This window comes from Xiphophorus couchianus, chromosome 13 (genome assembly GCF_001444195.1).
Source record: "Xiphophorus couchianus chromosome 13, X_couchianus-1.0, whole genome shotgun sequence".
Classification (NCBI taxonomy): Eukaryota; Metazoa; Chordata; class Actinopteri; order Cyprinodontiformes; family Poeciliidae; genus Xiphophorus; species Xiphophorus couchianus.
The window spans coordinates 19518875-19544541 of record NC_040240.1 but is presented as its reverse complement, the minus strand read 5'-3'; the positions used below and the strand labels follow the sequence as shown (position 1 = coordinate 19544541).

The window sequence follows — 25667 nt, the reverse complement described above, 5'->3', positions numbered from 1 at the left end:
AAAACTTAATTTGATGGAAACCTTTTTTTTTAACGTTGGAGTTCCTGTCTCTTTTTTCAGGGAGAGGCACTTTTATTAGATTGAAATTAATTTTGAAAACCTTTAAGCTGTCTTCTCTTCACCAAACCCACATTTCTTAATTAATATGTCCTTTTTAATTAATATTAATATTAATATTTTCATGTTAAACCTCCTGTTTCCATTAGCTGTACTCAAAGAATAAAGGGTGGAAAACTACACAATGTGTAATTAACATGCGTTTCATTTAGTGAATTGTGCTCCTTAAATAAATAAACTTTGCAACAATATTCTAAATATAAATGTAATGTAAAGGAGGCGTTTCAGTGGGAATCATACAATGCAAAGCGGAACTTAATATCTTTTATTGTTTCGTCAGTGGAGCCACAGTGAAACACACGGGAAATAACGACGGAGCACCGATAGCAGCGTTAGCTTTTCCTTTGTTAGAAAGTGGTTTGAAGACGGATTTGGCGTTTTAGGTAAACACATGAATGTTTTCTTTAAACAATGTCTTCAATCCAGCGTCAATGACAGTTTATCAGCGAGTGTTTAACTCCTGTTGAAAAATCGTTTTCAGAGTTTAAAGAAATCATCGCCAGGTCCGAGGAAGAGATGGATGATCAGCACAGACTGCTGATTTTCACCCGGACACCTCAGATAATCTTATACCAAATAGGTATGAAACACCCTCACGTTTCAGCAAACAAAATGACGGCTGGGAAAATTAAATACTCAGAACCGTCAAATGAAGCCGAAGCTGGTTTCCGTTTGCAGCTTCCGATTCGGAAAATGGCTAAAAAACTACCTTCATAATCTTTAATCTGCTCAGGTTCAAAAACTAAAATACACAAATATCAGAATATTTAAAGCCAAGTGTGAAACCGCAGAAAGGGGTTACATTAATGAGTTAATGTAAAGTTTATTGATCCTATCGATTGACTAATGTTCAGAGATGCGGCCATCTTCTGAAAAACCTGGCTTATCAATTACACCAAGAGGGTCGAAGTTCTTGAGGGGCTATTTTTTATATTATTCTAAATTGAAAACAAAAAAAGCACATAATTATGTTTTAACTATCTCTTGCATCAGCTGTATTAAACTCATGGACTTGCAGAGCTAGTAGCTTTACGACTGGTGCACTTTATTTATGACCAGTGGTTTTGGTGTATCTTGAAACCAGTAAGTGGCCCTTTATCAATTCACAATCTCAAAAAATTTACAGAAAGATATAGTAATTTAAATTCAATATATATTTTTTTCACTTTCTAAAGTCAAATCTTTCCAAGCTTCTTGTCTTAGTTTTGCTAGAATTACCTAAATAATTTCTATTTGTTAAATGCCAGAAAATTTAGCAAGAACCTATTTTAAAGAGTTTTTTGTAATTTTTTTTTTTTGAATGAATAAGTTTACATACGTTTGGTCAGGGATAATTGTCTTTTAAGCTGTTTGACTTGGGTCAAATCTTTTGGGTTTTCTTTGACAAACGTCTGATAGGTTAGCTGACACATTTGAGTTAACTGGAGGGACATCCGTAGACGTATTTTAATGCCAGAACTGAAACACACTGCTTTCTTGTTCGACATGAAGTCAGCCAAGATATCAGGAAGAGCTGCACAAATCTCGTTCGTCCTTGGGAATAATTTACAGATCCTCGAAGGCGCTGCATTCATGAGTCCAAACAAGTATAGACATGATGGGAATGTCCAACCGTCGTACCTATCAGGAAGGAGATGGGCTCTGTGTTCCAGAGATTAAAGTATTTTGGTACAAAATGTCCAGATTGACCCAAGAACAAAAGACATAAACATAAGATGTTGGCAGAAGCTGGTTAGACAGTGTAATTATCCGCCTGTAAACCTGCTCTGCACTGACATGGGCTAAACGCCACCCAGTAAAGAGGAAGCCATTACTCCAAAGGAAACATAGAAAAGCCAGATTGAAGTTTGCAAATGCACACAGGGTCAAAGATCGTCATGTTTGGATACATGTCCTGTGGTCTACTGAAGCTACAGTGGAACCGTTTGGCCCTTTATGATCATTGTTACATTTGGAGGAAAAAGAGTGATGGTTGTGCCACCTTAACTGTGAAGTATGGTGGTGGCAGCATCATGTTGTGGGGTTGTTTAGCCGCAAGAGGAATTTCATTAAAAAAAAAAGAGGGTCTGACAGTTTACTTTAAAGTGTAATTAATCCCCACATTAACTTTTCTTGCCCAAACTGTCTAAATATTATTTCTGTGCAAATTTTGATATTTTTGTGTAAATTTGTTTAGTTCTGTGCTATTTTGGCTAAAACCGTCTCAGTGCCGGCCTCCTTCAGCCGAACGGTGCTTAGGCAGTTGAATGTTTCTATTGTTTAAAGGAGCAGTAATGTATAAAATTTCTATTTTTAGCTTTATGTCATGTTTTAATGTTATTCCCTCATCAAAGTGTTGCCTTGATTCTTTCATGCATGTTTGAGAAATCCTTCAATCTCCATGGCAACCACTGAGCTGTGCAAAACGCCTTGTTGGACCCTCTTTGCCCTTTTAAAAGTTGAAATAATCTTTTTTTTTTTTAACTGTTGATGCGGGAAAGTCAGCAGTTATTTTACTTTTCTATTCGTCTGCTGCTTTTGGATCACAGCATGATCGTTTTGACCCGTCTGGAGTCTTTTGTTGGTATTCAAGGTTCTGCACTACTATATTTTCTGGACCATAAGGCTCACCGGATTAAGAGGCAAATGCTAAAACATATTGTCTACAAAAAAAAATTCACGTAAGCAAAACAGTGAGTTTAATTTAACTTTCTTCTACTATGTATCAATACACTCACATTATTTTTTATCATTCTTCTTCCACAAATCCATCAAAGTCCTCATCTTCTGTGTCTGAATTGAACAGCTGGGCAATTTTGCCATCAAACATGCCAGGTTCCCTCTCATTGTAGGAGTCAGTCTCGTTGTCAGCTGGCCGTTCAGCAATGATGCCGGCTTTGGCGAAAGTTCGGGCAACAGTTAAATCAGATACCTTAGCCCCAGCATCCACAGTCCATTCACATACGGTGGCGTAACTTGCCTACCTGTCTTACTAAACGTGTGTAATTGCTCCCACGCAGCTCGCAACTTCACTTTGAACGAACTACCAATGTCCAGCAGATGGAGTTCTTTTGTTAATCCTCCTGGAATGATGGCCTGTACTGATAGCCTGTAGTTATCGTAAGCATGTCTCTTCACTGGTGCCATTTTGGGGGTTTTGAGAAAATCGAATATTGTTTTCCTGCGTACCGGTGGTATTCCTACCGGAGGAGTTTTGGAAGTGTATGTATTACGTTATGTACTCTGATTGGCTTATTGCTGCCAGCGTATGTACCGGTATTGTACACATTACGTTTCTGTGTCAGGGACAGATTTTGGAATTCAGTGCACACATAAGACGCACCGGATTATAAGATGCACTGCAGATTTTTGAGAAAATTTAAGGCTCTTAGGTGCGCCTTAGAGTGCAGAAAATATACATTGGTTCCTGTCCTAGCTTTCAAATGGGAGTTTTCTGTGAATTTCTCATTCCTACTCTGTTTCTTCTCTGAAGTACGGTTGCTCTGCAGACAACACTCAAATCTATCTACCTGTGACTACTAATGACAGCCAGTCTTCTGTAAAGACAGGATTGTCTTCAGGATGTACAGACATGGCTAAGAACTTTTTTTAACTTAAATGCAATCCCCTGCTTGGGCATGACAGTGCTGTTGGCCCCCTGACCTCCATTTGTCATCCATTTATGAAAACTCTGGGTGTGATTGTTGATCCTGTTTAAATTTGATAACCATATTAGCGCTGTTATCAAAGCCAGTTTCTTTTAGCTGAGGAACCTTGTTAAGATAAAATCTTATCTTCCTCAGCCTGATTTTGAGAGGGCTATCCCTGCATTCATTACATCACGTTTAGATTACTAATGGTTTTGTACTTTAGGTTGGACCAGAGCTCGCTGCAGCCACCGCAGAGCAGACATAATGCTGCAGCCCGTCTGCTGATGAAAACAAGCAGGCGTGAATCTTTTACCCCCATTTTGCGCAACCTTCACTGACTTGTTTTTTGGGTAAAATTTAAGGATTTATTGATTGTTTTTAGGTGTCTAATCTCTGTTTTGATAGAGATTAGTGAGCTCTTGCAGCGCTACACTCCACCAGAGGCCTGAGGTAAACTGATCAGCTTTTATTGTCTGTCCTTAAAGTTAGGCTAAAAACCAGAGGAGACAGAGCTTTCTCTGTGGCAGCAGCCAGACTGCGATCAGTCTCATTCTGTCTGTTGAGCTTTGTCAGTCAGTAGGTCAGTTTAATTTTTGTTAAAAACCACGTCTATTCTCTCCGGCCTTCAAAACTAGTTTAAAAAAAAGGGGGGAAATATTTGTACCTCACTGATTCAACTTTCTTAAATTTTTTGTAAATTGTTGTAGCTGTCTTGGTTTTTATTAGTTTTTGATATTTTCTGTGAATTTTATAATTTTTTAAATTTTTTTTATCAAACTTCATTTTTATTTTTTGTTTTATAATTGGTTTGGGATTTTTGTGAAGCACTTCGGACAGCTGAGACTTTTGTAAATGTGCTATATAAAAAAATTCTGACTTGACTTTGCTGGAATATTCAAAATTTGTCAGCGGTTATGCTGACACATTGAAAGTGTGTTAGTTGCATTTTAAATGTTGCTGTCATTAAATTATAGTTTTACATCTCTCTTCATGGACAATAGTGCTTCACATGTATTTTTTCCTTATTTAAAATATGTTCTTCATATTATAGAAAGACTCTATTCATGCATGAGAAATCTCAGGTTTTAAGAAGATGGCCGCTTATCGATTAATCTTTAGTCGGTTGAAAAGATTGATCAACTCATTCATCGATAACTTGATTTCTAATAAGTAAAATTGAAAGGTGTGTTCTTTTGCTCACATTTATAAGCCTTTATTTTGTGTTTTTGTCCAGATCTCTCACGATGCCTTGTAGTTAAAGAAGAGGAGGAGGTTCCCGTTCAGCTCAATAACCAAGATGAGAATTCCACTTTAGATCAAGAGGAACCAGAACCTCTGGGGATAAAACAGGAGCAAGAGGAACCAGAACATCAACAATTCAAAGAGAATCAACTCTGCATCAGTCAGGATGAAGAGCAGCTTGTGCAAAAACAGGACACTGATTCTCCCCTAGTTGAGAATCGGGATCAAGAAGAAATTGATTCTGAAAACCAAGGAAAAACTAGAGATGATCAGAAACAACATGAGATATGTCAGACGACCAAACAGCAGAAAGGGACTCTCCCAGGCCACAGATTGTATTCCTGTGAAGTTTGTGATAAAATATTTTCTGGACAAAAGGGTTTCACAATACATATGAGAAATCACATGCGTGAGAAGACGCATGGATGTACAACCTGTGGAAAACGTTACTATAGCAGAAGTGGTTTAAATCTGCACATGAGAGCCCACACAGGGGAAAAACCATTCACATGTGCAACCTGTGGAAAAAGCTATGGTAGCAGGGTTTCTTTAAATTTTCATATGAGAACTCACACAGGGGAAAGGCGGTTCAAATGTGTTGTTTGTGGAAAAGATTTCCGTCAAAGTTCAGCTTTACATACTCACATGAGAACTCACTCAGATCAGAAGCCTTATTCATGCACAACCTGTGGGAAAAGGTTTTCTAATAAAAGCGTGTTAAATTCTCACATTATAATTCATACAGGTGAGAAACGTTACTCATGTATTGCTTGCGGAAAACGTTTTAGTCAGAAAAGTCAGTTACGGTATCACATGATGACTCACACAGGTGAGAAACCCGTTTCATGCATGACTTGTGGAAAAACGTTCACTCATAAAGGTAATTTATCTGAGCACATCAAAACTCACACAGGTGAGAAGCCTTTTTCATGTTCTACTTGTGGGAAATGTTTCAGTCACAAAAGCCTTTTAAGAAATCACATGAGAAGGCACACAGGTGAGAGGCCTTTTTCATGTACCACCTGTGGAAAGACTTACAGTGAGAGAAGTGGTTTAGCTTATCATGTCAAAACTCACACAGCTGAGAGACCCTTCTCCTGTGTGACTTGTAAGGCAACTTTCCGAAAACAATCCTTTTTAACAAATCACATGAAAATTCACACAGTTGAGAAGACTTTCTCATGTGTGACCTGTGGAAAAAGTTTCACTCAGAAATGTGAATTGGCTATTCACAAGAAAACTCATAGGGATGAGGGGCCTTTCTTATGTGCGATATGTGGTAAAAGTTTCCGTGGAAAAAGTAGTTTAAATTACCACATGAAAAATCACTCAGAGGAAAAGCCTTTCTCATGTGTGACCTGCGGAAAAGGGTTTCTTAGGAAGTCTCATTTAATATGTCACATGAGGAGTCACACAGGGGAGAAGCCTTTCTCATGCATGACCTGTGGAAAAAGTTTCTCTGTGAAATGTAACTTAACTTTTCACATGAAGACTCATACAAATGAGAAGCCTTTCTCATGTGCAACCTGTGGTAAAGGTTACCATAATAAAAGTAGTTTCAATTACCACATGAGAAATCACACAGATGAAAAGCCATTCCCGTGTGTGACCTGTGGAAAAGGATTTGTTCATAATTCTCATTTAATTTTGCACATGAGAAGTCACACAGGGGAGAAGCCTTTCACATGCACAATATGTGAGAAAAGCTATGCCATAAAAAGCAGGTTAACTGTTCACATGAAGACTCATACAGGTTAGGAGCCGTTTTTCTGCTTGTTCTGTTAAGAAGCTTTCCGGCAGAAATGTCCTTTACTACGTCACCCAAATGTGAGACAGTGATGAAAACTAGAAATATCAAATTAGTAAATTTTTGTTTAGAGAGGGGAATAATTTCATGAAGACTCGTAGAGATGAGAAGCCTGTATGAATTACATATAATGTGTTCAAATAAGTTTAGCTGAAATACTTTATGAAATTCATCATTTTTGGGAGTTTTACTTTGACATTTAAAGTTATTTTTTTCAGTGAGATTGTCAGTGTCTTCATAAAATTGTTTTGAATGCATTTTTTTAAAGAACAATGCATTTCAATGCTTTTACTTTCAGACTGCAGTGAATTTTTTAAACTTGGACTTTTGTTATAGCTGCATATGTGAAATAGAATCACTCATAGCTATGTGCATATGAGAATACACAGATACAAATGAGTAAAGGCAAAAAGGTTTGTTGTTCCTTTGCTGTACTTTGTATTTTTCTTCAAATATTTTGTGATTTTTGTTAGTGGTTCAAATGCACAGAGTAGTAGGCTACACATGATTTCCCTTTATTTGGATTAATATTTTCTAAAATTGAATCTAGATAACATGAATGCATTTACAAGTATTGACTTGACTGAACTGAATATGAAATCACTTTTATGTTTTGTAGTTTAGTAATTTTGTAGAACAGTTTTCTTTGACATTCAATTGTTTTCTTTTTTTGACAGAAAAGCCAAATTTAGTCATGATTTGTAAGACAATAAAAGAGTAAAATATCCAAGGGGGTGAAGTACTTTATATACTTTTGGTGTTCAGAAATTGCTTTTTTTTTTTTTCCATAGGTTAATCTTAAAATTTAGTTTTTTGGCAAAATATACTTATTTTTTCTGCCTACAATAACATTAACACGCCTTTGTATTAATGTGAAAGCGGGACGCCCCCATTTCTTCCCAGATGTCTGACTGTGACATCCGATCTTCCTGATCCTCACACTAAGACTGCAGGAGGATTAGACATCATTTCGTTCAAAGCGGAACTAAAAGTCTGTTTAGTGTTCCTTCAGTGGAGCCACCGTGAAACACACAGGAAATGAAAACAGCACGGCTAGCTGCGTTAGCTTTTCTTCAGTTTTAATGTAGTTTGTAGACGGGTTTGGTGTATTTGGCAAATATTTGAGTGTTTCCAGTAACTCTGTCTTCACTTTAGTCCCAGAGAGAGTTAATCAACGAGCAGCTAACTGCTGCTGAAGAAACTTTAACGGACTTTTATAAAATCATCGTCCAGTCCGAGGAAGAGATGGATGATCAGCCCAGACTGCTGTTCTCCCGGATTCCCCTGATAATCTTACACCGTATAGGTATGAAACACCTTTACGTTTTGCTGGTGATGCAGAATAGAGAGAGTTGGAAACAGGTTAAATAAAGTTGGAGGCTTTGTTAAGGAAAGTTTTTACGAAGCTGAAGCTGGTTTCCAATTGCAGCTTCCGATTTGGGAAATGTCAAAAGGGCGATTGCACCAACATTTTCACCGCATTCAGCTTTTTCTTCTTCTTTATATTTAAACGGCAGCTTGCGTCCATTATTGTTGCACTACTCCCATCACTTGGATCGTAATACTTATTCTTCAAATTCTCCTAATAATCCCGGTATTTTTTTAAAAAACAAAAAATTCCTTTTCCTTCATTACTATTTAACTGAGCAACCACATTCTCACATTTAAATTCCCTACGAAAACCTATTTCCATATTCAGTAATCTTCTTTGATTCACATATTTCCTACTACTAATAAAATCATGTTTCATCGTTTCTGTAGTATTACACCAATTGCACAAATAACTAAGATGTTTTCACATCTTAAAAAGTACCATTCAAAACACTATGACCAGTTCTTATTCTATTTATTCTGTATATAATTATCTCCTCCCTCCTGTTTATTGCTCTTGAAAAGTTCCATCACATAGAAAATCCCATAACCAATTAAACATATTTTCTCCTTTATCTATCTGATGTAATTTAACTATTCGGCTACCAACACTCACCCAGATAAGCATGACGATCAGAATGCTAAACAAAAAAAACATATTAATTTAAGTCAACAAGCTTGTAAAACCCTGGTTCTGCTCTAGTTGTTGTACTGCCGCTACACGCTACAGGTAGTCATATTTTACAGACGCAGTGCCGTTCAACCTCCACCTGGCAGTGAACTCTCACAGCGAACCGCTGCTTAAAGCTGCAGCATGTAACTAGAAAAAAGATTTTACATATGCATTAAAACTTTCGCTATGTCCTGACATAAGACCGATAATCTCTGAAAGAAAATCTCCTCTGCCTCCTCCCTGTTCTGCAGAATTACTCAGCTCAGTCAGAAACAACCAATCAGAGCCAGCATTAATCAGCTACTCAGCAGAAGATTTTTTTCTCTCAATGTCTTAGCATGTTTAATTTCTCCAACTTGAGCTTTAAGTGTTTTTGTTAACTTAAATGGATCAATCTTTGTTACTCTTTCTTCATCAAAGGTTACTGTAAAGTCATAGATGGATTTTTTGCTCTTTCCTCAATACTATCGGTTCCTTCTGTAAAAAAGACAAGTGAGAACACTTGTCTTTTTTTTCTCTTTCTTTCAATAGCTCTCTTCTTCTTACCACCGTTTCCCATTTGTTCTCTTCATCTTGACCACCCATCTCTTCCTCTTCACTACAATTCACACTATTCCAATCGCTTCTTTCTAAATCCATCGTTGCCATATTCTGAATTCAATCGCATAGAACATCCTGTAAAAGTTCAGTCCAAACTTTTCTATCTTCTCCACCACAATCATACGTGACTTCCAGAAGTGTAAGTTGGACCCGACCATCAGTTCACAGCTGCCTTCAGCATCTTTAATTTACTCTGGTTAAAAAGTTACAGGTTGCAGGTTTGAAACAACTTTTAAAACTGATTTTTCTTTTTTTTTTCCTGAAATCTCTGGCACAATATAATATATTTCAACAAACCTAGCTTCCTTCTACTCAGGGAGACGTTGGTTAATTTTCAAACAAAATGAAGCCTGTTGTGATAAAACAATTTTTTACTTAAACTTATAAGCTTTTGATTTGTCTTTTTGTCCAGATCGCCCACGAAGCTGTGTGTGTAAAGAGGAGGTTCTCAAAGAGCTCAGCAACCAGAAGAGGAAGTCCACTTTAAATAAAAAGGAACCAGAAACTTTTAAAATAAAATTGGACTCAGAGGAACCAGAACATCAACAGTTCAAAGAGGAAGAGAATCAGCTCTGCTTCAGTCAAGACGAAGAGCAGCTTGTGCTGAAACAGGAGACTGGAGACATTTTGGTGACTCCTTCTAATGAGCAAAGAATCAAGAATGAAACAGAACCAAACCGGAACCAACTCATCTCTCATGTTTCTCCTGAAGATGAGAACCAGGATCAGCAAGGAAGCAATTCTGAAGACTCAGGAGAAAAGAGAGACAAAGAGCAGAAACAAAACAAGAGATGTCAGAAAACCATACGGCAAAAAGGAACTACTGAAGGTCCAAAACAAAAAAATCGCAAAAATTCTCACCCAAAAAAAAATTTATATCCTTGTAAAGTTTGTGATAAAATCTTTTCCCGAAAAGACTCTTTGACGTGCCACACAAGAGTTCACACAGGTGAGAAGCCTTTCACATGTATTAGTTGTGGAAAGAGTTTCACTCAGAAAAGTAATTTAGCTATTCACATGAGGTTTCACACAGGTGAGAAGCCTTTCACATGTATTAGTTGTGGAAAGAGTTTCACTCAGAAAAGTCATTTAGCTACTCACATGAGGATTCACACAGGTGAGAAGCCTTTCACATTTATTAGTTGTGGAAAGAGTTTCACTCAGAAAAGTAATTTAGCTACTCACATGAGGATTCACAAAGGTGAGAAGCCTTTCACATGTATTAGTTGTGGAAAGAGTTTCACTCGGAAAAGTAATTTAGCTATTCACATGAGGATTCACAAAGGTGAGAAGCCTTTCACATGTATTAGTTGTGGAAAGAGTTTCACTCGGAAAAGTAATTTAGCTATTCACATGAGGATTCACACAGGTGAGAAACCTTTCACATGTATTAGTTGTGGGAAGAATTTTACTAAAAAATGTAGTTTAACTATCCACACGAGGATTCACACAGGTGAGAAACCTTTCACATGTATTAGTTGTGGGAAGAATTTTACAAAAAAATGTAGTTTAACTATCCACATGAGGATTCACATAGGTGAGAAACCTTTCACATGTATGACTTGTGGAAAAAGTTTTACAGAGAGAAATATATTAACTTCTCACATGAGGATTCACACAGGTGAGAAACCTTTCGCATGTATTACTTGTTTAAAAAGTTTCACCCATAGAAAGAGTTTATATGTTCACATGAGATCTCACAGTAGTCAGACTATTTAATGTGAACCTCAAGTACCAAGTTGCTCTGTAACTTGTCTTATTCTGTAATTACACCTGAGTAAAGTTGCCCCTCCAAGACTCCTCCCACAGTCTTCAAATCTAACAAAGTTGCTGTCAAACATTTTTGCAGTAACAAAAAAATCACTTTGCTGCTTTTGCTTTGAAAATATTGATGATGACCTCAGATGACCTCTGGATATCTTTTTCTTTTACTAATATCTTTAAAATTATACCTGAAGACAGTGGGGTGAGTTGTGGGGGGGCAACTTCGCTCAGGTAGTAATTACACCTGGATCACATTTTAAAATATTTAGTTTAGTTAAAACAGCTTTTCAGTTAAGAGTTATAATTGTAGTTACTGTTAAGGAAAATGATTATTTAAGTGCTAAAATACTTACAACATGTGTAAAGGTATAGCCAACACTTTTATTTGGAACAGTTTTCTGTTGAGCATGTGGGAGCTGACAATAGCAGACATTTAAACAAGCAGGGCTTTTTCCTCCCCCGCTGAAGACAGAGTAATAAATTTACATTCCGATAGGGGGCAAGAGACTTCTTGGCGCCTCTCCCCGTGCCAGACAGAGATGAGCACGAAGTGGCCCTCTTACTGAGATAAAAACCAGACCTCTGAGCTGTATAGGGGAGTTTCCGGGGTTTTTCTGGGGCCGAAAACAGGTCTCTGATTGGTTGAACAACGGAACGCCTTCGTTGCATAGATTAAAATACGGAAACACCCCTTTTGTTTAAAACGAAGTGTAAAAAGAAGAGAGAGAGAGTTTTTTTGCCATCTTTTTTCTCTCCACGTTGGGCGCCTTTGTCTGTCTGTGTGTTTCGTGTTTGTTTTTTGTCTCTCCTTGTGTGTTGTTATTTTATGAGAAATGCATATCTCTGTATCTCTGCAGCTTTGTTGTTCATTGCTTTGTATGAATTAAACTCTGTGATCTGTGACGTCAACACGCCTTGTTAGTTTCGTTTTACAGCTGGCCCGCTCGCCGAGAAGAACCCGGCTGTGTTGAGGAAGAGCCGAGCCAAACATTTTGTTCAAAGTTTTAAATACATTCTTCCTCAATATTACATATTAGATTCATGTTATGGGTTCATGTATGGACCGGTAGACTACAGCTACTAGGATGGGGATTAATGTTTTCTGTATTTGAATGTGAACATCACTCATTATTATTTGCATTAATTTTTATGTTTCTGATTGAGGAAAGAAATCCTGAATCAGAGTGAATGCCAGACTTTGTGGTTTTTATGTAATAAAGTAAATTTCCCATTGTGATGGGGTTTTTTTTTCCAGTTTAGCTGTGGATTGTGACTCGTTTAAAGGTGTAGTTGGTGGCTGCATGTATCAGTGAAACCAAGCTTAGGCTAGTTGGACAACATCTGTTTTATTCACCAAGCTTATATTCAAATTGAAAAATACTTTTTCTGATACAAAAATGTCTGTAAATAAAACCTATATTTAATTATTATGTAATAAACTCAATTTAACGTTAAGATGGTCTTATTATTTTCTGTTGGGAGAAGTTTTTGACTTTAAGCCTGTGCAAATACCTGCTGCCTGATTATCCTGATTTACACTACGTGCGTCTCCGCTCCACTGCGAACCCCAGAGGTTCTCTGAGAAACATGAAATGTAGATCATCAATCAATCAAGTTTATTGTTTATAGCACATTTCAGCAACAAGGAAGGTCAAAGTGCTTTACATCATAAAACACAAAATCATAGAAGACACCACACAGTAAATAATTAAAACCCTAAAAAAAATGTAATTTAGCTACTCACATAAGAATTCACACAGGGGAGAAGCCTTTTACATGTATTAGTTGTGGAAAGAGTTTCACTCTGAAAAGTAATTTAGCTACTCACATGAGGAATCACACAGGTGAGATGCCTTTCTGATGTATTAGTTGCAGAAAATGTTTCACCCATAGAAAAAGTTTCTCTATTCACATGAGAACTCACACAGCTGAAAACTCATAGATGAAGAAAATTAATATGAGATATGTGTGACCATGGTAAATAAGATTAAAGAAAATTGTTCGTGTGTGGAAGTGTAATTGGTTCCTGAAGTATCGTTTTGAAAGCGCGTGTGTGTATTTTCTCCTTCTTTTCTCTGTCTACTTATGATTGATTGGTTTATCCGTTTGGTCATTTGTTCCTGACCTAAATGTTTAAATCAAATGTTTATTCAGATACAAAAATATGTGTGTCCTTGGAACCCATGCAAACCTGGACTGTATGTGTGTGAATTATATTTCCATCACTCTTAAGAATATAACAAATGTATGAATGATTCCTATAAAAATTCTAATAAAAAATAGTGTTTAAAAAATCAATGCAGTTTGAAGTACTTTATGTGATTAAAAACACAATAACTGACATAACTAGCAAACATATTTTGCCATGGTTACACATCAAAATGTTGGTCAATATTTAATTTAATATGGTTGAAAAGCAACTAAACAGGAGGGATTTTAGTCTAGATTTATAGGAACTCGATATTAATCTTTCCTGCTGCATCTCCAAACTGTGGGGGAAACGCAGGGGAGCTCCTTCTCGCTCCAAGGTTGAAGTGGTTGGATACTTCAGGGTTAACTCCCTTTGTGGTTCACAGCTGTGTGGTGCAGCAAGCAAGAGACAGTAGAGGGTTTCTTGGGAAGCTGCACATTTATTTCTTGGTGTGGTAACAAACATACAAACGGGACTTGATTTATTCGAAAACAGCTCTCTATGCCGAACAACATGTGTGCCCCCTTCTGGCGTGACGGCGATAGTGCAACAAGCTGAATGCTGTTTCTCCATGTTTGGTTCTGGTTCTGGGGATGCAGAGCAGAACCAGAAGACCTGAGTGATCGGGAAGGTTGATACAACAGCAGCCGATCTTTAATGTATTGTGATGCTAAGAGGTTCAGTGATTTATAAACTAAAAGTATTTTTAAAACTATTCTCTGAGCTACAGGGAGCCAGTGTAGAGACTTTAGAAAATGTATTACTTTTTCTATCTACAATAACATTAACATGCCTTTATGTTGATGTGAAAGCAGGACGCCTCCATTTCTTCCCAGATGTCTGACTGTGACATCCGATCTTCCTGAGCCTCACACTAAGACTGCAGGAGGATTAGAAACATCATTCAATGTGTTTTTACTTATATAGTCTGTTTCACATTCAGAGGGAATTAGGAAATTCAAAGCGGAACTAAAAGTCTGTTTCGTGTTTCTTCAGTGGAGCCACCGTGAAACACAGGAAATGAAAACAAAGCCCAGATAGCTGCGTTAGCTTTTCTTCAGTTTTAATGTAGTTTGTAGACGGGTTTGGTGTATTTGGCAAATATTTGAGTGTTTGCAGTAACTCTGTCTTCACTTTAGTCCCAGAGAGAGTTAATCAACGAGCAGCTAACTGCTGCTGAAGAAACTTTAACGGACCTTTATAAAATCATCGTCCAGTCCGAGGAAGAGATGGATGATCAGCCCAGACTGCTGTTCTCCCGGATTCCCCTGATAATCTTACACCGAATAGGTATGAAACACCTTTACGTTTTGCTGGTGATGCAGATTAGAGAGAGTTGGAAACAGGTTAAATAAAGTTTTAAAAGGTGTTTCGCCGAGAAACGCATGTCTGTCGCGGGAGCGCGCATCGCTCTAAACTCGCTTATTGATGAGAAAACGGACTGAAATATTACAGACGAGACAAAATTGTAAGATATTCGTAACATTATCACGTTTCTTAACCATGTAAGCCATAAAACGGTGGGTTTTATTTCGCAGATTAATTGAAATAAATACGGTTTTTACAGCTTTATTCAGACATATGACTCGGACGTTTCTCATGTCAAGAAAATCCGAGCTCATCCCACTTCCCCATGCTGGAGATTTAAGTTTAACAGTAATAATAAATAAAGTTATCTTTAAAATGAATCACTCAAGTGACATCAAGGCCCAACAGTAGAATTAAGTGTCAATAAAATAAATCTAGTTGTGTGTGTTGTTTTTGTCTCATGCAAACTTTGCTTTAATTCTACTTTTTTCTATCTAATCATAAGAAATCATAGTCAGTCAGAGAGAGTCATGAGACAGGAAAAGCAGGTTTCCTGGAAAAAGAGGAAGTAAGTTTCCAGCCTGCAGATTTATAAAAATAGCTGAGACTATTCCTTATTTTGAAGCATGAAAGTTTAAAAAATGAAATCTAAACATTTTGAGTAATTTGATAAGATTCAAAGTAAAATACTTATATTAATATTGGTTTACTTGTAATAATACTTACACTTATATTTGTGAGAACACTTATAAGAAAAACAAGCAAATGTAACTTTGGTATCAAATAATTAGAATAATAGATTATTCTTGGTTTCTTTTCAGAAAACATCTGTAATAACTCACATTAATATTATAATAAGAATAATTAATAAGTTATGGTTATAAAATTATAAATGAATGCTAAATCAGATAAGCTAAAGAAAATAAATGTGATATAAATGTGATTTTGACATTAAACTTGAAATGGTGTAAAAAGGTGTAACTGCAATTAAACATCACTGATATGTTGGAGGTAGATGGTAGGTGAAAGGTGACAGGAAGGGAAACAGGGGAACTAACAGGAGAGCAGAGATGATCAACGCTTTATTTAGACATAGGAGGTTGAGCAACCCTGAGGCATTGGCACAGACATCATGATGCAAACGCCCCAAAAGGGTGGATAAACCCTATATAAGGTGGGTGCAAAAGAGGAACCTTTCGTTGGATCCTCCGGGCAGCTTCGAGCCAAGATCGAGATGGACAAAGAACTCTGCAGCTGAAGAAGAGCCGGGGCCACGGAGCCGAAGACTGTCCTGCACATGGGGACCAACCCGTCTGGCCCACAACCTGTGGCTTCAAATCGCACTTCTCTCATCGGCTGGGTTCAGACCCCAAAGACAAAGATGAAGGCAAAGACAAGGAAGAAGAACTGGTGCCTTTTTTCCTGCCAGCACCAAGTCCTGTGTGACCTCAGCATCCATGCGGAGAGGAGGCTCATCAGACCTGCGGAGATCCTGGCCTTCGCCGATCAACATCTTCCTCCTGCTGCCACACCTTCTTCGTCGTCGTGCCAGGTCTGGGGTTCGAGACGCCAAACTCCGTCCGTCTCTCTCAAAGGTTCCCTTTTTTAGTTCTCAGTATCAGCAGTAGGGAAAGATAGACTAGATGATTGATTTTACTTATTTGATTATTTCTGCTACTGAATTAAGCTGTACTGACCCTTGCAAAAATGCCTTACTAATAAAATATTTAGCATAAAGAAAATCTAAAAGATGTTGTGGACATTCAGTTAATGAGTCACCTTAAGGTTCTTTGATGGTTGTAAAATAGCTATGATGTTTGATTCTGGAGAGGAAAAAGTGGAAAATGTTTTTAGGTTGCTGGTAGCCCATATGTACAACATCATCCTTGGGACTCGCCCGAGTTACTAAAACCTACCTGGTTCAATAACAAATGCAAGTTGTAAAATAGAGAACGAGCGACCGTTAACAGGTGTGCTCTGTGAAACTAGTTGGCTGTAGGCTGCTCAGTCTGGCTAATTCACAGGGGGAAGAAGGGTGGGACACCTGGATGTAGGCCGTCAGATAACCAGGCGAATCGTTTCTCGAAACCAGCTTAAACAGAGTTTACTTCAGTTCTGGACAGGGTAAATCCCAGCAGATTTAGGAAACTCAATTAACCCGTTAGAAGGAGAGCTGGTAGCACATCTCCCCTCTCAGAAGAGGAAGTACGAGAGTGAGAGTAGAGAAAGGAGGGGGGGGGTGTTGCGCAACAACACTCAGTGTCTGATGAAAATGATGGTTTGAAATTCCACGATGTTTCTTTCAACACCATAATAGCTTAAAGCATTACAAAGCAGAGGCCCATTATGTAAAACATTTGATATCATCCTTAACTGTCTAGTCTATTAATGTAGGGGATACATTTTAATTTCTGAGCCTGCCAATATTTGCATCCCCTGTCTATTGTCCTGTTGATATGAAACTTATAGCTGTAGCACAGAGAAGAAGTGTCATTATGTAGAAAAAGGTAAAATCCCTCTTAACTATTAATTTCTCCATGTTAGCAGGGGGATGCATTTTACGGCAATATGGAGTTTGAGCCTGCCTATATCTGCATGCCCTCTCTATTTTTGTCAAATGTTATCCTATTGATATAAAACTTATACCAGCAGTTATGGGAACAAATGTGATTATGTAGAAAATGTTATTTCTTTATTATCGCTATTGCAAGGATACTGAAGGAAATAAATCTGACAATGCAACCTTGGTAAATGTGAAGCATGCACAAACAATTTTTATTTTGGTTTAACTTAAAAATTAAATCATTTTTTTATTAATTTCAACAAAAGAATATTCATAACAATAGGTTTCCTTAACTCACTTGGAGAGTCCCAAAAAGATGTGAAGAGGTGTTTGGAAGCAACAAGGTGAGAAAAACAAGAACAATTATTGTTTATTATAATAAAAAATGTCATAATTGGATAACTAGAATGTTAATTTAACATTTTATCCTCTCAATAAGGACATTTATGAGAAGCAAAGGGATGAAAGTCTCAATGTGGAAATGTGAAACAGTATAACATGCCATCCAGCAAGATGTGGTTCCATGTGGTGTGTTTGCGCTTAAAGTAAGTGCTGTTAAAAAGAAAATAAAATAAACATATATATATATATATATATATATTTTCGTTGACGTAATTGGTTTTCCAAAAATTTTTGTTATGAATATTCTTTTGTTGAAATTAATAAAAAAGTGATTTAATTTTTATGTTAAACCAAAATAAAAATGGTTTGTGCATGCTTTACATTTAGCAAAGATGCATTGTCAGATTTATTTCCTTCAGTATCCTTGCAATAGCGATAATAAAGAAATAACATTTTCTACATAATCACATTTGTTCCCTTAACTGCTGGTATGAGTTTTATATCAATAGGATAACATTTGAGAAAAATAGAGAGGGCATGCAGATATCGGCAGGCTAATAATAGGCTTTGCCGTAAAATGCATCCCCCTGCTAACATGGAGAAATATATAGTTAAGAGGGACTTTACCTTTTCTACATAATGACACTTCTTCTCTATAAGTTTCATATCAACAGGACAATGGACAGGGGATGCAAATATTGTCAGGCTCAGAAATTAAAATGCATCCCCTACATTAATAGACTAGACAGTTAAGGATGATATAAAATGTTTTACATAATGGGCTTCTGTTTTGTAATGCTTTAAGCCATTATGGTGTTGAAAGAAACATCGGGGAATTTCAAACCATCTGCGGAGAACATTTTTACCAGACACTGAAAAATGTTCGATTCATATGTCTCAATAAAGGTATAAAAACCGTATTTATTTCAATTAATCTGCGAAATAAAACCCACCGTTTTATGGCTTACATGGTTAAGAAACGTGATAATGTTACGAATATCTTTAAAAAAAAATTATTTGGTCATATTTCAGTCCGTTTTCTCATCAATATGCGAGAGTTTAGAGCGATGAGCGCTCCCGCGACAGGGCATGAGTTTCTCGGCATAACATCCGCATAGACCACAATGTTCACTGCAAACTTAAGATGCACCTGATACACTGCAAACATGATCACATGCAATTCAAACTAGAGATCAAACCAAACAGGATCGGGTCTCAATTATTGAAGATTAACAGAGACATTGGATATGAAAATTCTGGGAAGTGACCCAATAACAAACAGAAGACAAGACAAAACAAATAAATGAAAAGGTGTTAGCCCGCCCTCACAAGTACTAAGAAGAGACAAACAATCCTACCTGGGCGGAGTAACAAAATAAAAAAAAACTCTAAAGGGACAGCAGGAAGCAGTGTCAACGCTAGGCCTGTCGCAATAAACGATAAATCAATTAATCGTACGATAAATTAAAACTACCAACGTCATTTTAATTATCGGCATTATCGTCTCTTCTGACATTTTTCTCTTTTTGTTAATGACACTGAATGAAAAAAGGCTCAACTCCGGTGCTCTCCACGTTTCCTTAGTGTAATGCCCAGCGCACACTGCACGATCTTAGAGCTGTCGGCCCATTTTCAAAACCTGACAGACCACACATTAGCCGACAGAAATCCTAGGTATAACGGTTCCATCGGTTCGGTCCTGCCATGTGGTGTCCAACAATGGGCACAAAATAATGGCTACAAGTCCAGTTAACTAATTTTAAAACCAGGTATTAATCAATGCTTTACTACAATCTACCTGCAATGCATGTGGCTAGTTTCAGCGTAAAGTCCTGACTAAATGAAAATCATTGCAACCTATTTACGTCACGTTAACGAAGAACAGCTGAAAAGTTACCGGGTTTATCAACTGCGGTAGCAATTTCGCTCCAACTCCTCCTCTTGTCATTTCTATATTCTTTGCATGTTGAATAAACATTAATGTTGTTTCCACATATCATTTCCAATGTCTGCTGGACTTCGGGTTGCGCCTGTCAGCTGTTTGGGATTCCCCGACGTAATTTCCCCTCAGAAAACACGGAGGAGAATCCGCGCTTTCCGATTGGCTACCTGTCACATTCAACAGGCTGAGTTAAGCTCCCAGTCGGGGAAAACCCCTGATTTGGATCGGAGCGGCAACGACGATCTACCGTAACACACCACACAATCTTAGAAAGACCAACGTTCTAAGATTGTTGTAAGGGGAAAAATAGGAGCAACAAATCGTGTAGTGTGAACTATTGCATCAGGTAGTCGATGTGCTCATCTTCTCTATTTAAATCTAATTATTACTGAAGGGCAACATAATATGCAGACTTCATAATCTGCCCTCTTTTGGTTGAATGCAGTATTTATTTACACTTTGGCTTTATGTTGTTTAGTTTTTTTTCAAGTGCGTTTTTTGTTAATGGAGACTAAGAATCCATTTTATTTATGTTTTTGGTTGTTTTGTTTATTTTGTTTATCAGTTCCAGTGTTAAGTATTCTTTTGAAAATAAAGTGTATCTATCTTTGGCAGGAAATCGCCTGCATTTTTACGTCATTTCCATTAAATCGGTGTAAAAAGATCTTCAAACAATATTATCGTTTATTGCAATAATTTTTTGAGACAATGAATCACTCAGCAAAATTTGTTATCGTGACAGGCCTAGTCAACACTATAAAACAAAAACACAAAAATTACTAAATGCTTATTAAATCATTTTAATCAAGTCAATCTAAAACACGTTAAAAACACTGCATACATTCATCGCATTAACCAGCACTCTAAGATCAACCTTGGTCTAGCAGATCTGGTGCAGCCCTACCAGATAAAAACAATAGAAAAAAAACATACAATTCATTCTGATTAAGAGACTAATGTTTAAACCTACCTGCGGCGTCGAACAACCACACGCCCAGGTAACGCTACCACCGGAACGTCATTAATAATGCAGCCCTGTATAAAAACACCAAATCAGCACAACTTACTTAAGAGAATCACTTTAAAACAGTTTCCCTCCAACCTACCATAGCCAGCAAACAGCATGGGCCCAACACACACCTGGTCTCACACACAGGAAATTAACGCTTGGCCACCACCCTTCCAGTTTCCCTTTTATGGAGGCTCAGGCTGTGGAGAGTGCGACACCTAATGGTACCACCTGTTACACACATCAAGCCTAAAAACCCAAATCTGTAACGAACTGAATGTTCTGTTCTATGTGGGGGTAATGGTTTACTGGTTTTGGTGCTGAATCCTGATATATAAAGTTGTGTTGTTGTTAGTTGCTATGGCAACAAGTCTACTTGACAGAGCGCGAAAAAAAAAAAGAAAAGGAAAGTTTTGAGTTATTTTTCCATTGCATAGCACTAAATGAATCCTACCTACATCTCCAGGTCTCACTTTAACAGACTAGTTCTACCGGCTATGAACGACATGTAAAAGAATAGTCTGATTAGGGAGGGAAATACATTTGTGGTACAACCTTGTGTGGCAATAGTTTTATAAAATGTTACGCAAATTACCTCATTTTGTTCGACATCCTCCATATAAAATCCAGGCCACTGCCAAATTATTCATCCAGCTAGACTAGTTCATCTGACTCCTCTTCAGTTACCGTCTCATTCAGCCGCTCGCCTCAAACTCTCGCTGTCACCATGTTATTTGTTTTCTCCGCGCAGCGTGATTGTTAGAAGATTTTCATGTTGAGAGGGGGGAGGGTGCTATGAATGCACGTACGAAGCATTCATAGGGTGTGGGATAAACCATTCTCGCAGCGAATTTGATAGTGAAAGGTTATTATTTGAACAACAATTTATACGTGATAGTTGCGATATAGCCATTTTAACTGTAGTACATTGAAAATGCATCGCCCAGCCCTAGTTGTAATCTTTAAAATTATTTTTATTTTTGTATTTTCTGAAATTTCTGACAAAATGTTATATATTTACACAAACCTAGTTCCGCTCCCGTCAAAGAGACATTGTTTAACTTTCAAACAAAATAAAACTTGTTCAGATGCACCAAGTGATTAAAGTGAAGTGTTTGGTTTTTCTTTAAATTTTTAAACTTTTGTTTGTCTGCTTGTCCAGATCGCCCACGATGCTGTGTGTGTAAAGAGGAGGTTCTCAATAAGCTCAGCAACCAGAAGAGGAAGTCCACTTTAAATGAAAAGGAGCTGGAAGATCAACAGTTCAGAGAGGAAGAGAATCAACTCTGCATCAGTCAGGATGAAGAGCAGCTTGTGCTGAAACAAGAGACTGGAGACATTTTAGTGACTCCTTCTAATGTACAAAAACTCAACAATGAAACAGAACCAAACCGGAACCAACTCGTCTCTCAAGCTTTTCCAGAAGATGAGAACCAGGTTGAGGAAGGAAGCAATTTTGGAGACCCAGGAGAAAAGAGAGACAAAGAGCAGAAACAAAACAAGAGATGTCAGAAAACCATACGGCAAAAAGGAACTACTGAAGGTCCAAAACAAGAAAAGCACAAAAAATCTCACCTAAAGAAAAAATTATATCCTTGTACGGTTTGTGATAAAATCTTTTCCGGAAACGAGTGTTTGACGAGACACACAAGAATTCACACAGGTGAAAAGCCTTTCACATGTATTAGTTGTGGAAAGAGTTTCACTCTGAAAAGTAATTTAGCTACTCACATGAGGATTCACACAGGTGAGAAGCCTTTCACATGTATTAGTTGTGGGAAGAGTTTCACTCATAAAAGTAATTTAGCTACTCACAAGAGGATTCACAAAGGTGAGAAGCCTTTCACATGTATTAGTTGTGGGAAGAGTTTCACTCAGAAAAGTAATTTAGCTACTCACAAGAGGATTCACACAGGTGAGAAGCCTTTCACATGTATTAGTTGTGGGAAGAGTTTCACTCAAAAAAGTCGTTTAGCTACTCACAAGAGGATTCACACAGGTGAGAAGCCTTTCACATGTATTAGTTGTGGGAAGAGTTTCACTCATAAAAGTAATTTAGCTACTCACATGAGGATTCACACAGGTGAAAAACCTTTCACATGTATTAGCTGTGGAAAGAGTTTCACTCAGAAAACTGATTTAGCTACTCACACGAGGATTCACACAGGTGAGAAACCTTTCACATGTATGACTTGTGGAAAAAGTTTTACGAAGAGAAAAGGATTAACTTCTCACATGAGGATTCACACAGGTGAAAAACCTTTCACATGTATTAGCTGTGGAAAGAGCTTCACTCAAAAATGTAGTTTAACTACCCACATGAGGATTCACACAGGTGAGAAACCTTTCACATGTATGACATGTGGAAAGAGTTTCACTCAAAAATTTAGTTTAACTACCCACATGAAGACTCACACAGGTGAGAAACCTTTCACATGTATTACTTGTTTAAAAAGTTTCACCCATAGAAATAGTTTATCTGTTCACATGAGATCTCACAGTAGTCAGACTATTTAATGTGAACCTCAAGTACCAAGTTGCTCTGTAACTTGTCTTATTCTGTAATTACACCTGAGTGAAGTTGCCCCTCCATAACTCCTCCCACAGTCTTCAAATCTAACAAAGTTCCTGTCAAACATTTTTGCAGCAACAAAAAAATCACTTTGCTGCTTTTGCTTTGAAAATATTGATGATGACCTCAGATGACCTCTGGATATCTTTCTATTTTTTTTTTTACTAATATCTTTAAAATTATACCTGAAGACAGTGGGGTGAGTTGTTGTAGGGCAACTTCGCTCAGGTAGTAATTACATCTGGATCACATTTTAAAATATTTAGTTTAGTTAAAACAGCTTTTCAGTTAAGAGTTATAATTGTAGTTACATATTAGATTCATGTTATGGGTTCATGTTTGGACCGGTAGACTACAGCTACTAGGATGGGGATTAATGTTTTCTGTATTTGAATGTAAACATCACTCATTATTACTTTCATTATGTTTTATGTTTCTGTTTCAAGATAGAAATAATGAATCAGAGTGAATGTCAGACTTTGTGGTTTTTATGTAATAAAGTAAATTTCCCATTGTGATGTTTTTTTTTCTCCAGTTTAGCTGTGGATTGTGACTCGTTTAAAGGTGTAGTTGGTGGCTGCATGCATCAGTGAAACCAAGCTTAGACTAGTTGGACACCATCTGTTTTATTCACCAAGCTTATATTCAAATTGAAAAATACTTTCTCTGATACAAATATGTGTCTGTAAATAAAATCTATATTTAATTATTATGTAATAAACTCAATTTAACATTAAAATGGTCTTATTACTTTCTGTTTAGCAGAAGTTTTTGACGTTAAACCTGTGCTGCCTGATTATCCTGATTTCCACTACGTGCGTCTCCGCTCCACTGCGAACCCCAGAGGTTCTCTGAGAAACATGAAATGTAAGATCATCAATCAATCAAGTTTATTGTTTATAGCACATTTCAGCAACAAGGAAGGTCAAAGTGCTTTACATCATAAAACACAAAATCATAGAAGACACCACACAGTGAATAATTAAAACATTACATTTTGCCAACTTTACACACAAAATATGTTGGTCAGTGTTTCATTCATTATGGTTATAAACCAACTCAAGAGGAGGGTGGTGGGCAACTCCAGGCCTCGAGGGCTGGTCTCCTGCAAGTTTTAGATGTGTCTCTACTTCAACACACCTGAGTAAAATAATGAGGTCATTAGCAGAACTCTGGAGAACTTGACTGCTCTTAGGAGATGTTTCAGCTATTTGATTCAAGCGTGTTGGACCAGGGAGACGTCTAAGAGATGCAGGACACCGGCCCTAGAGGACCAGGATTGCCCACCCCAGGAAGGAACTCAGTGTTTCAGCTGTTTTGTGGTTTTCTGGAAGTTTGTTCTGGATTTGTGGTGCATAGTAGCTGAATGCTGTTTCTCCATGTTTGGTTCTGGTTCTGGGGATGCAGAGCAGAACCAGAAGACATGAGAGGCCTGGAAGGTTGATACAACAGCAGCAGATCTTTAGTGCTTTGTGGAGACAGTAGAGAACTACAAATATCTTGGGTCTCTTTTGGATAATAAGTTAAAATTGACCTGCCATTCAGAAAACCTACAAAAAAGGGCCCGCAAAGATTATTTTGTCTAAGGAGGCTCGCAAAGTTTAATTTTAAGTCATTGATGATCCTATTTTATAGATCAAAGATTGAATCTGTGTTGACTATTTCCCTCCTCTGTTGGATTGGAAATATTAGTATTAGGTCAGGATATAGAAAGAAGGAATGGAAGAAGAAATAGAAAGGAAAAAAGAGTGATAAGGTTGAGATTTGGACATACAGGACTTTATTATACACTTTTTAAATGAGAGAAGGACCGTCACGATCCACACTCCATACCAGTAGGTGGCGATAATGATACTAAAAGTTTGTTGCCAACTGCCAGTAAAACCAAGAAGGAGAATCTGACTAAAAGGATGTGTGGGAATAGGAATATATATACCAGAGTTTAAAATATACATTTCTAAAAGAATATCAGACCAACTATCTGTTTTCACAGCAGAAATGGTGGCAGTTATATTAAGGTTACAGTGGGTAGAGGAGGTTCGACCAGACAGGGTGGTGGTGGTATGCACAGATTCCAAAGCAGGTTTAGAAAGTATTCAGGGAGAAGGAAATAATAGGAAAGATTTACTATTAGAAATTCAGCACAGTCTATTTAGATTATACAGGGTTGGCACTGATATTTGGTTTTGTTGGGTACCAGCACATGAAGTGTAAAAGGCAACGAAAAGGCAGATAAAATAGCAAAAAGGGCTTTAGAGGGGAAAATAACTATTGCAATTTCTTTTGGGAGAGGGGAAGGGAAATCACTTATTAAGAGTAAAGAAATGGAAAAATGGCAGTAAAAAAAAGGTGGAAAGAAGATAAGAAAGGAAGAAGATTATATAAAGTACAAAAGTCAGTTTTTATTAGAAATATTAATGAGAGAAACAGAAATGAATAAATAATGATGATCAGATTAAGAGTAGGTCATACCTATTTAAATTACATTTTATATTTAATAGGAAGGAAAAATAATGCTAAATGTGAATGATGTGGAG

The 25667-nt window shown here is 37.3% G+C and overlaps 2 protein-coding genes across 12 annotated transcripts; both read left to right on the top strand.

Moving 5' to 3' along the window:
* Positions 1 to 380: 380 nt before the first annotated feature.
* Positions 381 to 7522, top strand: LOC114155776 (gastrula zinc finger protein XlCGF57.1-like). Its single transcript, XM_028035858.1, has 3 exons — positions 381 to 500; positions 599 to 697; positions 4981 to 7522. The coding sequence occupies exons 2-3, from the start codon at positions 634 to 636 to the stop codon at positions 6744 to 6746; spliced, it is 1830 nt and encodes a 609-aa protein (XP_027891659.1). The 5' UTR covers positions 381 to 500; positions 599 to 633; the 3' UTR covers positions 6747 to 7522.
* Positions 7523 to 7723: 201 nt separating this feature from the next.
* On the top strand, positions 7724 to 23792 carry LOC114155791 (gastrula zinc finger protein XlCGF8.2DB-like). Of its 11 annotated transcripts, none has more exons than XM_028035894.1 (4): positions 14143 to 14684; positions 21721 to 22221; positions 22390 to 22641; positions 22726 to 23792. In XM_028035894.1, the coding sequence occupies exons 1-4, from the start codon at positions 14624 to 14626 to the stop codon at positions 23073 to 23075; spliced, it is 1164 nt and encodes a 387-aa protein (XP_027891695.1). In that variant the 5' UTR covers positions 14143 to 14623; the 3' UTR covers positions 23076 to 23792. The 11 variants fall into 11 exon arrangements, with proteins under 11 accessions (XP_027891688.1, XP_027891689.1, XP_027891692.1 ...); XM_028035893.1 differs by having other exon boundaries at positions 21721 to 22305; XM_028035890.1 differs by having other exon boundaries at positions 14144 to 14684; positions 21721 to 22641; positions 22726 to 23123; positions 23166 to 23792.
* The last annotated feature ends 1875 nt before the right edge of the window (positions 23793 to 25667 follow it).